At 45.8% G+C, this 14,008-nt stretch overlaps 1 protein-coding gene across 1 annotated transcript in view; it reads left to right on the top strand.

Annotated features, from left to right (window-relative positions):
• SLTM (SAFB like transcription modulator) overlaps positions 1-10,585 on the top strand; it is a 38,870-nt gene extending 28,285 nt beyond the window's left edge. The window contains exons 14-21 of the mRNA XM_083475656.1: positions 455-618; positions 1,323-1,503; positions 2,226-2,350; positions 2,457-2,624; positions 4,185-4,499; positions 5,407-5,527; positions 8,447-8,604; positions 9,969-10,585. Of these exons, the coding sequence (XP_083331782.1) occupies positions 455-618; positions 1,323-1,503; positions 2,226-2,350; positions 2,457-2,624; positions 4,185-4,499; positions 5,407-5,527; positions 8,447-8,604; positions 9,969-10,077 (1,341 nt within the window). The 3' untranslated portion in view covers positions 10,078-10,585. The remainder of the gene's footprint in view (positions 1-454; positions 619-1,322; positions 1,504-2,225; positions 2,351-2,456; positions 2,625-4,184; positions 4,500-5,406; positions 5,528-8,446; positions 8,605-9,968) is intronic.
• Positions 10,586-14,008: the final 3,423 nt, after the last annotated feature.

Here is a 14,008-nt window from a genome sequence, read left to right as displayed (position 1 = left end):
AGCTAACCACAATTTGACTTCTTTCTGAAGCCTAGGCAACTATAAGGCAGCTCTCACAGCAAAGTTTGGAAGTTCACTTGCAAACAGTGAATTTTTGCAAAAGTCTTGATTAAATGCTGCAGTCAAGATTGCTATGCAAGCATCACACCTACCTCCTATGAGCTTGGCTCTTCTGGAGAAAGATTTGACGGGGCTCTGGAGTAGGAGGCACTTCCCACTTCCTCTTAGAGCCAGTCTTTCTCTTGCTGCCTCTGTAAGCAAACTTCCGTTTCACCTAAGACCCTGTCATAAACTGTTCTTAGTGGGAGTTTGTTCTTTATTTTACAGAGAAAGGGAGCTCTTGGGCATTGGGACCCTTCATAGTCCACAAGAAGCCAGATGACTCTTGGCATGCTGTAAACATGTAAAAGTGTCTCTAATTCTCATATTTATATAAAAAAAAACTTGTCTCCAGCCACCTATGTTAAGGAACAAAGAGCGTTTTCTTCAAGACAAAATGAAGTTCAGAGACTACCGGGGCAGAAAGGACATACTGCCTTTTGAGAAGATGAAGGAGCAGAGAATGAGGGAGCACATTGTTCGGCTAGAGCGAATTCGCCGTGCTGTAGAGTTACGAAGGTAGGAGGGATGCTCGACACTTTGTCGCCATCAAGCTTCTCAGGTGCTTGGGGAAAACACCACCTTGAGGCCAAAACGAGACTCTGGCAGTTGGACTCCTGTTTCCAGGCATCTCATTGGCACTGAGAGAGGCAGGGATGATCCGCAGGATGGAAGTGGTGAATGGGAGGAGGGGTCCTTAACCTTTTTGTCCTCCCAAGTTCTAGACAGGAGAGTTCATGGCAAGCATGTAGTCCTATGTAGCTTCACCCTAATATGATGGTTGCTAGTGGAAGAGGAGAAGAACAAAAGGTGACACCAGTGAAGTGCAAGATGCTTCAGAAATCATTACTCACAATGATGTGGGAGAAGAGAGAAATTGCAAAGTGCTAAACTGTTTTCTGCACAAGTGCAGTTACCCCCACCCCAAATTGCACACTCTGGAGGAACCCCATGCCCCGTTATAACAAACCCCAGAGCATCCCTCAGATCAGGTTGATGTTACTGCCATTGTCTGTAGAGAGTTCTCCGCCCATCTTGCTCGCCAAAGCACAAGAATCTGGCAAGTGTATTCTGCAGTAACTTTTTCAGCGTTGCCGTAACCATCAGTCGTGTGACTAACGAAGGAAGTCAAGTCCCAAAGGAACACCTTGTTCACTTGTTGGTCTTGAGCCTAAAAAGGCTGCCTGCAGCTGCCCCACCTTTGAAGCTCCCGCTTTTTGCAGGCGAAGAGAAATTGCCGAGCGAGAGAGAAGAGAGAGGGAGCGCGTCAGACTCCTCCGTGAGCGTGAAGAGCGTGAGCGTTTGCAGAGGGAGAGGGAGAGGCTGGAAATTGAGCGGCAGAAGCTGGAGAGGGAACGGATGGAACGAGAGCGCTTGGAGAGGGAGCGTATCCGTATTGAGCAGGTGGGTTTCCCTCTCTTTTATTTTCTGTTGCTTGCAGTCTGTCCAGCTTCTTTGAAGGGTGTTAGCTCTAGTTCCCTGGTAACAGAGACTCCCGCCAGGTGCTTTCTCTGTCACGTAGAGCCCAGGAACTTGTCTGCTTCTTTACATAGTTGAACTTTCTGGGATACGTTTTGGTGCTAAGGTCCAGTTTCTGCCATTGCAACAAAATATGCAAATTGAGCCAAGTCTGCCTAGTCTTAATTAGCACAACTTGGTCCATCAGTAATGGCATGATGGGAGGAACTGATGGGGACCATGAAGAAGGATATGAGTGCAGCTGAATACTTTTTAGTATTGGATTGTTAGGTTATGTGGTTTCTGAAGAGGGCTGGTAACATCAGCATTGCACTTTGTGTTGAAACTCTTTCAAAACACCAGGCACATCCACTTTGCTGCTCCTTTGGATCACTTAGAGCTCTTGTACAGTTGTCGGTGCTAATTCTGCTACTTTCCCAATTGTAGCTGAAGCTCTATGGCAGGGATGGGGCACTGGTGGTTCTCCAGATGCTGCTGTACTACAACTCCCATCAGCCTCTGCCAGTATGGCCAATGGTCAGGGATGATGGGAGTTGCAGTCCAACCTCTGAAGGGTCACAAATGTTCCCCATCTGTGTCCTCTGGCCTTCCCAATGGGTTAACGTCTTCCAGTGCTCTTTAGAGATTCTTTCTCTTCTCCTGGTTAGGAGCGTCGCAAGGAAGCAGAGCGGATTGCTCGCGAAAGAGAAGAGCTTCGGCGCCAGCAGCAGCAGCTTCGTTATGAGCAGGAAAAGAGGAATTCCCTGAAACGGCCTCGGGATGTTGATCACAGGTAGTGCTTTTTTCCTTTTCAGGCTGGATGCCTGCTCCTCTGTCCCATCGGCCCTGACAAAGCACAAAACAAATAACAGCCATGTGTCTCTTCCCCGCCCCATTAGGAGAGAGGAGCCCTACTGGAATGAGAGCAAAAAGATTTCCTTGGACACAGATGCACGTTTTAGCCATGGGTCTGATTACAGCCGGCAGCAGAACCGCTTTAGTGATTTTGACCACCGAGACAGAGGGCGATACCCAGAGGGTTCCGCAGTGCAGACTTCCTTTGACAGGTATGCTTGGGGATGGTGGTCGCAAAAGTACATTCTGATGTTGTCATGATTCAATAATGGAAGGGTGGCCTCAAGTGGAGCAGACTTCCTCAGGAAGTTGTGGACTCTCCTTCATTGGAGGTTTCTAAGCAGAGATTGGATAGCCATCTGCCATGGATGCTTTAGTTGAGATTCCTGCATTGCACTGGGTTAGAGTAGATGAGCCTTCTATATCTATGATTCTAAGTGCCCCACAATCATTTTCATCCTGGGATACAGTTTCCACCATTCAAATATGCGTTCCCTTAGTTAGAGAGGACAAGGTATTCTGATTCTTGAAGTGTGATCTCAGAAATAAGTTATTATTACAGCTGGGAAGTTGCTGTTTGTTACACTAGTGCCGGGTCGGCAACCTAAGGCCCATGGGCTACAAGCGGCCCATGGGGGTCGTTTAACTGGCCCATGTACCCCCTCCGCCCGCTCGGTCGGCTCCCATGCATGGCGCAGAGCAGGGACCGCCTTCCGCAACGATGGCCAGCTTCCCATTGGCTGCAGGGAGCTCCTGCAGCCAGTGGGAAGCTGCGCACGCCTCCTCCGCACCAGAAGGAGCGCGGGAAATAGCGTTTGCACATGCACACGCACACTGACCCACCGCAGCGTCTGCGGGACCGTGAACTGGCCCAAGCCATAAAAACTTTGCCAATCCCTGCACTAGTGTGTTCTTGGGTAATGGGAAGTGTAGTCCAACAATATCTATAGCAGAGATGGGGAATCTGGTGCCTTCCAGCATTGCTGGATACCAGTTCCCATCAGCCCCAGCTAGCCTGGCCAGTGGTCAAAGAGGATGGCAGTTGTGCTCCAACAGCATATGAAGGGCACCAGATTCCACATCCCTGATCTTGGGTAAGAAATAGAAATCAACATGCTCTGAATAAAACATAGTGACTGCCTTGGAATCTTTCCCCTGTATTTCTGCTGTCTTTTGTTTTCAAAAGTGTTTTTGTGGGTCTTTCAACCGTAATAAAGAATGTGTGTGTGATCTTGGGGGCACCATATTGGCTACCTGTGCTAGGCTCTGATTTTCAAGATGATAAGTTTTCAGTGTGATCTGAAGATGTTTACTCAGGTGGCAGTGGGATTTACTCTGGGACAGAGGAGAGGATCTGGTAGATTTCTGCATGGATTGGCGAAAGTGACTCTCAACTGTTAAACAATAGTAGCAGCACAAAATCTCCCCCCTTCTAAATTACCTTAGTTCTGCTAGTATCAATTCTGTGATACTGAAAATAAATTTCTGGGCTGAGCATGTACTTACATTGCTCCTAAATACTAGCTCTTAAAGACCCCCCTCCCGAGCCCTGGTTGGTGGATTTCCGCTTGCAGGCTCAACTTTACTAGAAGCCCTAGATGTCTGCCCACCCTCAGGCTACTCCGGTTACTTGCAGCTGTATCCCTAATATCCTCATGATGATAAATCAAGCAGCAAAGCACCTTGGGGTATGGTGGGCAGATGCTGTGCCAGACAGAGAACCAGTTTAGGGAGTGACCCTTAATCTGGAAAACTCTTGCCCTTCTGAACAGGCGGGAACGATTTGTCAACCAAAGTGATGGGAAAAAAGCTCGGCCAACCACCAGAAGGGAGGAGCCTGGGTTTGAAAGATACCCAAAAAGCTTCAGTGAATCCAGAAGAAATGAGCCCCCTCAGCCCCGAAACGAACTCCGTGACAGTGACCGGCGGGAAGTGAGAGGAGACCGCGATGAGAGGAGGACTGTGATAATCCAGGAGAGACCTGAGATCCCTCATGGCCGTCACCCACGAGAGGCTGGGACCAACTCATCCCGGCAGAGTTCTTGGAAGGGTGAAGGAGGCATCAACCCTGACAAGCGAGATGCCAGGTGATTCTTCAACCTGGGTTAATAGCTGGGATGTGCAGGTTCATTCCTGCCCAAAACCTGGGGTGGGGATATGTATATGTGGCTGTGATTCACCAAGACAGAACAGGTATGGCTCTGTTGCCCTTTCTTCAACTGGAAATTCTTCAGAGTGTGGGATGTGCTGGGTAGAGAGGGAAGATCTTGCTACTTTGCCCTGGCCCATTTGCAGCCTGTCACTTGTGCATCAGCCTGGCTGTGTAAGAATCGGAGTGCTTTTCCTCAATATGTTGGGTCTGTGCCTGTTCCATAAGAGGCCTTCAGGCTCATTATATTTTGATCCTTGATATGCTCCAACACATTAATACTTAATTTCTAACCTAGATTTCTTTTAACACACTTCTTTGGGTGCCATTCTTGGCAGCGAACAGCATGACTTGCATGTGCCTAAACTGAGCAAATGCCATGTTAAATGACTGGGCTTCCATGTCGTCTTCTATTTTGCATACTCGTGAGCAAATGGACAATACAGGCCCTTCAAGTCACAGTTAGAAAGAACCCTCTTAAGTGAGGTGATGCTTGCCAGGTCTGCAGATTTCCTTGCCAAGCAGAGGTGATTTTCTAAACCTAGTTGGGACAGGTCAAGAGAGCTCTAGAGTTACTTTCCTTCCCCAGTCAGCAGGAGGCAAACTAGATTGCTTTATACTTTTGGCACATTTAGACTGCAGCCAGTCAGCTAATGGAAATACATATGGGATTGGCTGGAAGTGCACAGATAGTAGGAGAGAATTGTTTGCACTTCCACAATTTGAGGAAGGCAACTTCAGCCCTTTATTCTAAGGTGTTAAGAGCGATGAGTAAAACAGCCCCCCCCCCAATTCAAGGTGTGAATTATTACTTACTGTACCATGTTGACTCTTTCCTTCCACAGAGAGAGGCCAGAAAGATCAGGCCGAGAAGTCTCTGGACATTCTGGGAGTCGTAGCAGCACATCTGGCTACGGAAGCCGGGAAGCAGAGCGCAGTGTGATGGAGCGTGGAAGTGGGGGACAGGTAAATGGAAGGGGGCCTTTGCTCACTTGGTGGAACGTGGCAGGGGGCCATAATTAACATGCATATTCTGATTAGGAATGTGGTGATTGGTCTTTGTTGCATTTTCTGTAAGGCCACTTGCACAGAGGGAAAGGCAAGGTAGTTTTCATCTGCTAATTTGGATTCTAGTTTTACTTTATTTGTATACCACCTTCTGGCCAAAATATTTGACCCTTTAGGCAACTGATACTATATTGCTACTACGTTCTTTAAAAACCCATCGAAATAATGAAAATGATGAATCACTAAGAGAAGCAGAAAACTGTTCACTTAGTAGCATGACAAAGACAGAAGTGTCAAAGCAAATCAGTGAGGTAGCCAAGTGGGTTGATGATACCAAATGGTTTAAGATAGCTGAAATAAAAGTGAGGCATTCAGGAAGGCTCTCTCTAAACTGGCTGAATGGACAGTAAAATGGTTAGCACAGTTCAGCATAATCAAGTGTAAATTGACAGGCAGCAGGGAAAAAAAAAATCTTAACTCTTAATTAATGGTGACTCCTGAGGAATGAATCCCTGGGATCATAGTGGATAGCTTGATGAAAATGTCAACACTGTGTGGCAACTGGAAAAAGTGGATTTCCTGCTAGGAGTCATTAGGGAAAGAATTAAAAATAGAACTGCCAATATCATACTGCTGTCATACAAATCTGGTGTGACCACATATGGAGTTCTGTGTATGTTTCTGATCACCTCACTTCAAAAAGGATATTGTAGAGTTGCAAAAGTTTCAGAAAAGAGCAACCAAAATGATCGTGAGGATGGAGCAACTCCTTTATGAGTAAAGATTACAATAGACAAAAGAAAGTACCATACTTCATATAGTGCACAGTTAACTGTTGTAGTGATGGACACCAATTTGGATGGCTTTTAAAAAGAGATGTAGACAAATTATTTTTGTGTTCTGCCTCCCCTGTCAAAATGATTCTAAATGCCAGTTGCAAGAATCGTAAGTGGGGAGAGCACTGCTGAACTGAGGTTCTGCTTGCTTATAGGCCACGATGAGAACAGGTGGCTGGACTAGATAGGCTTTGGGTCTAATCTAGCAAGGCTCTTCTTATGTTCTGTGCACCTGGTGAGTGAATGGCAGCTGGGCCTGGCAGACTTCGTAGGGAAGGACATTGAGAGGATGGACCACCAGTGAGGGAGCCCTGCTTGACGCAGCCACAAGGGCAGCCTCTAAAAGCTGTTCTGACTCAGAGTCTCCTGGGGTGGCCCCCACAAATGGGGAAGTCATTTTATGGAAAAGGCTTTTCCAACTTGCTGTGCCCCCAGATTCTTTAGGGCTGAAAAGTCAAGAAGCAGCATTGCAAAGTTTGTCTGACAACCAGTTACAGAACACACTGTTTCTAACAGCCAGGCTGCTGCCTTTTAACAGGCTGGTGCATTGGGGTGGTCACTGAGCCCAAGTTGGTGACTGCTGTATGATTGGTCGATTTTTGGGAAGAGTGATTATTGTACAGTAGAGTCAGAGCACATGGAGAGGAATTCTTCACCTTTTCCCTGGAGAGCCACATTAGGCATCACACTCTGAGGAGAAATCCTCAACATTAGCGGTTGCTTAACATGGAAGGATGGGTGTCCAGTTGAACAGAAGCCCTCTTTTCCCATCTCCCCACCCACTATAGTCCCTTTTTTTCTTCAGAGAAAAAGCAAGAACAAAAATGTGCATTCTTCCTAATGGGCTGTGCAAAGTACAGTGGTGCCTCGCAAGACGAAATTAATTCGTTCCGCAAGTTTTTTCTTCTTGCGAGTTTTTCGTCTTGCGATGCACGGTTTCCCATAGGAATGCATTGAAAATCAATTAATGCGTTCCTATGGAAACCGCCTTCAGACCAGGTCCGGGGACAGTCTGTCCCCCGACCTCTTCTGAAGGCTGGGGGGGGGGGGGAACAAGGGCTTTTATTCCCACCCCCAGCATTTAAAAAACCCCGGGACAGCGGAGGACTTCTCCGCTGTCCGGGGCAATCTTAAAATGCTGGCGGGCGGCATTTTAACATCGCCCGGGACAGCGGAGGACTTCTCCGCTGTCCGGGGCGATGTAAAAGCCCCTGGGAAGGCAGGCAGGGGGGACAAAGACTTTTGCCCCCCGCCCACCTTCAGAAGAGGTCCTGGACCTCTTCTGAAGGCGGGCGGGGGGCGAAAGTCTTTGCTCCCCCCCCCCCCGCCTGCCTTCAAAAGCCGTCCGCGATAGCGGGAAGCGCTTCCCTGCTATCCCGGACTGCTTTTAAAATGGGGACAGAGGGGAAGCGCCGCTCTGTCCCCTTTTTTGAAGCAAGGGGCTGCGGGGAGAAGATCGCTTCTCCCCGCCGCCCCTTGCTTCAAAAGAGGTCCGGGGACAGCGGGGAAGACCCGCTGTCCCCGGAGCTTGCGGGGCAAGCTTCGTTTTGCGAAGCAAGCCCATAGGGAAATTCGTCTTGCGAGGCAACTCGAAAACGAAAAAACCTTTCGTTTTGCGAGTTTTTCGTCTTGCGAGGCGTTCGTCTTGCGGGGTACCACTGTACTTTGCATGCTAACCTCTCGTTATTTCCAAATTTGAGGTTTTCTTAGTGCAACATCCAAGACACAATGCATGCAAACTCTGAATATCGGTGCAAAAAGTGTACCTATGTGGGTGTTGTCCTTTATAGTCCAAGGGCTGAACTTGAGACACATTGAAAGCCCCTGATGTAGAACATGATTTGCAGAACATTTCCTGCTTTTGTTGGCGCTGCTCCTCTGAAGTTCTTCCGAAAGAGCTGCGAACATTCCCAGGATGCACATCTAGAGAAGGTTGTACTGGAGCCAAGGGTGTGCATCTGTTCTTCCTTTGGGTCCGTTTAGGAAACACAAGTCAAAAGGTGGTGGCGCTAGCAGAGTAACCTCCCGTGTCCCTTTCTAGCATTATAATGAAGATCGCCACGTGGTTGAGCGGCATAGCCGTGACGCTGGACCAAGGAAAGAATGGCACGGGCCCAGTTCACAGGGCAGCAGCTATCACGACACAAGGCGGATGGGAGATGGCCGAGCAGGAGGTGGCATGATGTCTCCCCACTCAAGGTACCTGTGACGCTTCTTGCTTCCCCGCACCCTAAAATATCACACTTCTGAGGTTGCTTCTGAAACTCAGCTTTACATATAGGGCTGAAAAAGGTCAGATTCAAGGAGCACCCACCTGATTGGTGTGCTGGGCTGCCCAAGTTTCCATTAGGTCGGTGTATGCCACCCGCTCCCCATAACTGATTCGGAGCCCACTTTGAATTGGCCCTGAGCTCTGGATTTCAGTCTAAAAAAGAAAGCTTCAGGAACGCCAGCAACTTGCATTGGGACACCAAAATCACCATTTTCTTTACATGGGTGTGAGGAATTTGGAGACATGGTAGCCCCTATAAGAGGGGTGTAACTCTGCCACATTTCAGGCAGGTGGTTTACTTTTTTACTCTGGATCACCCCGGATCGCTGAGGCAATGCAGGATTGGGTACTCTGCCCCCACTGCTGGCACAAATCTGAGTTGCCCTGATTGAGGATGGGATTCAGTGCAGACCTTGGAACTCTGTTCCTAGAGACGTTGGACTGGCTCCCTCCTTGTCCTCCTGTCAGCAGGTGAATACATTTTTATTCCAGCAGATCTTTAGGAACTGGCTGTTGAAGGAATGGTTGGTTCTGTGGAGTTTTTAATGTTGTTATCATCTGTATTTTTAGTAGTTTTGATTTAGGATTTTTTCTGTTTGTGTTCAATTACTGTTAAATGAATCTCTTGCCAATGTTTTTAGCTTTTTATCTTTAAGCCACTTGAGTCCCAGTCTAGGAAAAAGATGGGATAGAAATAAATGTAATAACTATAATTCCTATGACTCAGTGGAAGCTTGGCAGTACAGTTGAGTAAGCTTTGCAGAGAGTTTCATGACCGCATAGAATATTGTCTGAATCTAGTTGGGCTTTGGAAACACATGAAACTTAACTACTCATATTGTTAGTTTGTAACCATGATGTGCTCTGGATAAGGAGAAATGCCCTTGGGCCTGGGACCTTCTCCCATGTGTGTGAGGCAGACATAGACATTTCCTGGGCAGCATCTGTATAGGTCACAGTATAAGATCCAGGAGTTCGGTTGGGCATCTTTTTAAAGCTCTCTGCACCTGAACATAATTATTATTGAATGTTGTCCAGCATGGGTTGCTAGCTCCCTGCTGCACACTAAGGAGTGTTCTGTCCCCAGTCTCAAAAAAAGTATCTGCTGTTCTCTCAGTAGCCTGCCAGTCTCAGCGCATGGTTGAGTGGGAGCTCTCCAATGTGTCAGCCTTTACACCTGTAACAAGATCAGGTTGCGAGAACTTTGCCTTGCTCAACACTCTGGATAGTGAGGTGTTAATTCCTCTGAAACTTCTTTTTAAATCTGCTTCTTTTTCAACTTTTATTCCAGTAATTCTTCGCCCATTAATAGAGTTGTACAGATTACGGGCAATTCCATGCAGAGGGGAAGTGGTTCAGGATTTAAACCGTTTAAGAGTGGACCGCCACGAAGATTCTAAGCCCGCTGACCTGCTTGCCCCCCCTTGGTTTCAAGATAACTTATTGGAAATCTTTTATGAACGAAGAAGCCTTGGCTAAGAGAACTTGTCTTTTTTTAATTTTACCATAATTACTTTTTCCTCTTTTTTGGAGGCATTTTAAATAAGTTAGGCTGTTTGGATTTTGGATAGTTCATTGTACTTTCTTGATGAGCATTTCCCCCTGTAACACTAGGAGCTCTGAAATTAATTGGAACCAAACATGTGAACTGCTGTACAAAGAGATTATTTGTTTTGCACCCAGTAGTTTAATTTACAATTTAGCTCTGTGATGTCAGGCTTGAAAATTAGGTACTTACCACAAAACACACAGATAACCCAATTGTACATTAGAATGGGTAGAGAATAAGGGTTGGGTTGGTTGTTTGATTTCTGGGTATTATGTAACCTATTTTTGGAGAGTTGTTAAACTGAGTGGATCTGTATCCTGGCCACTGTATCCTTTTGAAATAAAGCTTCATAATCTGTATTGCCACTTGTACAGTCTGGTTTGTTTGTCTGGGAAGCTGAAATCAGCTGGTCCTATGCAGTAAATCATGCCAGGAGGAACTCTTTTCTCTGTTCCTGTCACTGAGGTAAGATCACAGTAAAAACAGAAACATTTAATTAAGCAATGTTGTAATGACATCTGAAAACTTTGTGTGAAAAGTGCAGAATAAGAGTCTTCCTCTTACTTGGCCCCTGCCCCGTTTCCCTTCCAGCTGCCCCACTCATGGCCTGCAGTAATGGAAATGGCCAGACCCAGATGACATTGCTAAAACAATTAAGACTCCATTTGCAGCAGAGCATAGTGGCCTTAAGATTTGGCTGTGTTCTGCTCTTGGCCTTCAGCAGCCAAGCTGGGGAAGTGGCTGTTCACATATGTCCTCTTGAAATCTGCCTCATTCTTAAGGTACATCCCATTTTATCTGAAAGATTGACTTGGGTGATATACAGAAAAGTACCCATAGTCTACATTTTTCAGTATTCAGTGCTGCAGTGTCCATTGTCAAGGAAAGCTGGATTCTCTACCCTGTGTAAATTACGCATATTGGCACTTTTGTCCAATTTTACATTTGTTTTTACTCTTTTGCTTAAAAGCGCAATGATTCTGGAGGAAGGGAACAAGGAACGCAACAAAGCACCATTGCTAACTTCTGGTCTAGAGTGTTCAGGCATTTATTTAATTTTAACATTTTATATACTGCCCATAACAAGAGCTCTTTGGGCAGCTTAGAATTTTAAAAAAGTACAATCAAAGCATAAAAATAGAAATACAGCATCAAATTTAAGTTATATAGTATAACAGCAAAGGCATTGTTCAAACTTCTGAACAAATCTTAACCATGAACACTAGAAACTTGAGCTTAAAGTTAAATGAAAACTGGAATGTGAACTATCTAATCAGTATCCTTTTCTCTCATTTGTCTGTACTTCTTTGATACCGTGGCATGTACAGCCTTACCCTGATTGCCATTTTTCCAGAAATTAAAAAATATATATCACGTGTTTCCATTGGATGACATTCAAGCAGGCTAGCAACAATAAAACAACTTAAGCAACAGCAAAATAGTGCTAACAGAGTCAATACAAACAGCAATTTAATTACACCACCTCACATTCCTTTAAAGTGCTGGGTTCTTGCTGTTTGTGTGTTTAAAACTAGTCAGGTGGACACCTGTAGGCGCTATTGTAAAAACCAGAACCTGTCTTGTGTTCCACTTCTTCTGCAGCCATCTGGATTTTATATAGGAAATGATGTAGGTGGGCCACTTTGTGTGGGAGGAGATGGTTTTTAAAGAGCTCCTACTTGCAAATGTTTAGGGCCTAATTATGCCACGGAAAAAGCAATCCACCTGTTTTCATTCAGGCCCAAGTTCTTGCATACCAGTATGCTGCTTGTAAACAGTGTAAAATACCTATGTAACATCCGGGGGGGGGGGGGGGACACAAATGTTCTATACAATTGGTCATTTTCATTCCTAAATGCCACTTGGGTAGACCTCTTAGGCAGCTGCAAAAAAAGTGTCCTGTGATATAGACATAAGCCCACATCAGAGGCATGTCAGGTTTGTGTCCATTTATTCTTAAAAAATATTCCATGAACCAAGTTGTACTAACTTTTAAAAAACCTCACATTTGGCATGTTTAGCTGTGGCCTCTGCCCTGTACAAAAACCAGCAAACACTGTGTTAGCCATATCTTCAGTTGCACAATAAAGGGGCTATCAAACTTAAGGCAAGTAAGATAGGGGTTGAAGTGCTTACATATTTAAAACATCAACTCCAGCAGCTTTCCCATAGTGGCAAGCTCACAGGAAGGCAGTGACCCTTTCCAGTAGCTGAAACATTGCCTTTGCCCCTGAACCTTTGTTGTTTCAACATGAAAGGTGGAATGTAACTATTTGATAAAATATGAATTGGTTTGGATCCATTTTTAAACCCTTCTAAGATGACAGACATTACCACACACATCTTGTGGCAGCAAACACCATAAAGCAGCCTTCCCCAATAATTATAGACACCATCTCCTACATTCTGATGGGAATTGTAGTCTGAAAGGAGAGCACCAGGTTGGTGGTGTCTGTAATTATGTTATTGGGGCATTAAGGAAGGTTAAATTTCCTGCTAGGTGATCCCAGTTTCAACAGAATATATATGTATACGCACACATCCCTACTGCTTTCTGTACCTCATCCATAATTTTACAAACCTGTTATGAGCCTTATTTACTTTTTCTCAACAAGAGTTTTGGTAAAGGTAAAGGACCCCTGGACAGTTAAGTCCAGTCAAGGGCGGCTATGGGGTGTGGCACTCATTTCGCCTTCAGGCCGAGGGAGCTGGCGTTTGTCCAGAGGTAGCTTTCCAGGTCATGTGACCAGCAGGACTAAACCGCTTCTGGTGCAACGGAACACCATGATGGAAGCCAGAGTGCACGGAAACACAGTTTACCTTCCCGATGCAGCAGCACCTATTTATCTTGCTTGTACTGGCGTGCTTTTGAACTGCTAGGTTGGCAGGAGCTGGGACAGAGCAATGGGAGCTCACTTCATCGCAGGGATTCAAACTGCCAACCTTCCAATCGGCAAACCAAAGAGGCTCAGTGGTTTAGAGCACAGCACCACCCGCATCCCACTAGTTTTTTTTAGAAACAACAACAACACACACCATCTAGTGATGGAAAACACAGTGGCTCTTCGGTTGTTGGAGTCTCTCATCCACAGGAATCACTGCTAGTGGCCAGGGATTAGTAAAGAGGCATAGCTTGCTCATCCCTTCTCTAATAATTTTGGCTGGTATCTATGCCAACTTCGGTTTTCTGTCTTTTGGCATGTCTCTGTCCTTTGAGTGGAATGTGTATCAAGGAAAGCCTACTGATAACTGAATATGAACACAGCATTCAGCACACTGCAAATTACAGCTTTGCCTTTTCAGAAAAATATTAAGGCTCTTGCCAGACTTTGGGCCAGCAAGGGAAACTGATTTCAAGGAATGTTTCTACATGCTGTAGATGCAGATTTTCAGCTAAAGATCTACCCTCTGCTCTGTAACACATGTGGCTATAATTGGGAAATTCATCTTGAAGGCAGCCCTGTATCGTGAACTTTTTGATGTTTGACTTCCCCCCCTTTTTTTGCTGGAAGCCTTGTAGAGTGGCTGGGGAAATCCAGCCAGATGGGCAGGGTATAAATAATAATATCCTGCACCTGCTGGCAGCTACCTAAAACTAGAGCTGGATTGCATGGTGGGCAAGGTCTTGTTTATGGCTGCAAATTGCCTGTAAGGGAAGCTTGATTGCTTTTGAAGCTACAGCACCCACCCCTTGGAGCTACCTTTTAGATCATAGGATTGACATTGTTCCACAGGTGTCTCTGACCTTGTTTGTGTAGGTTCTCTTTGGTTTTTAATAGTTC

Source organism: Podarcis liolepis, assembly GCF_965112155.1.
Source record: "Podarcis liolepis genome assembly, chromosome: 14".
Lineage (NCBI taxonomy): Eukaryota > Metazoa > Chordata > Lepidosauria > Squamata > Lacertidae > Podarcis > Podarcis liolepis.
Note: the sequence above shows the minus strand (reverse complement) of the source record. Positions and strands in the feature narration are given on the sequence as shown.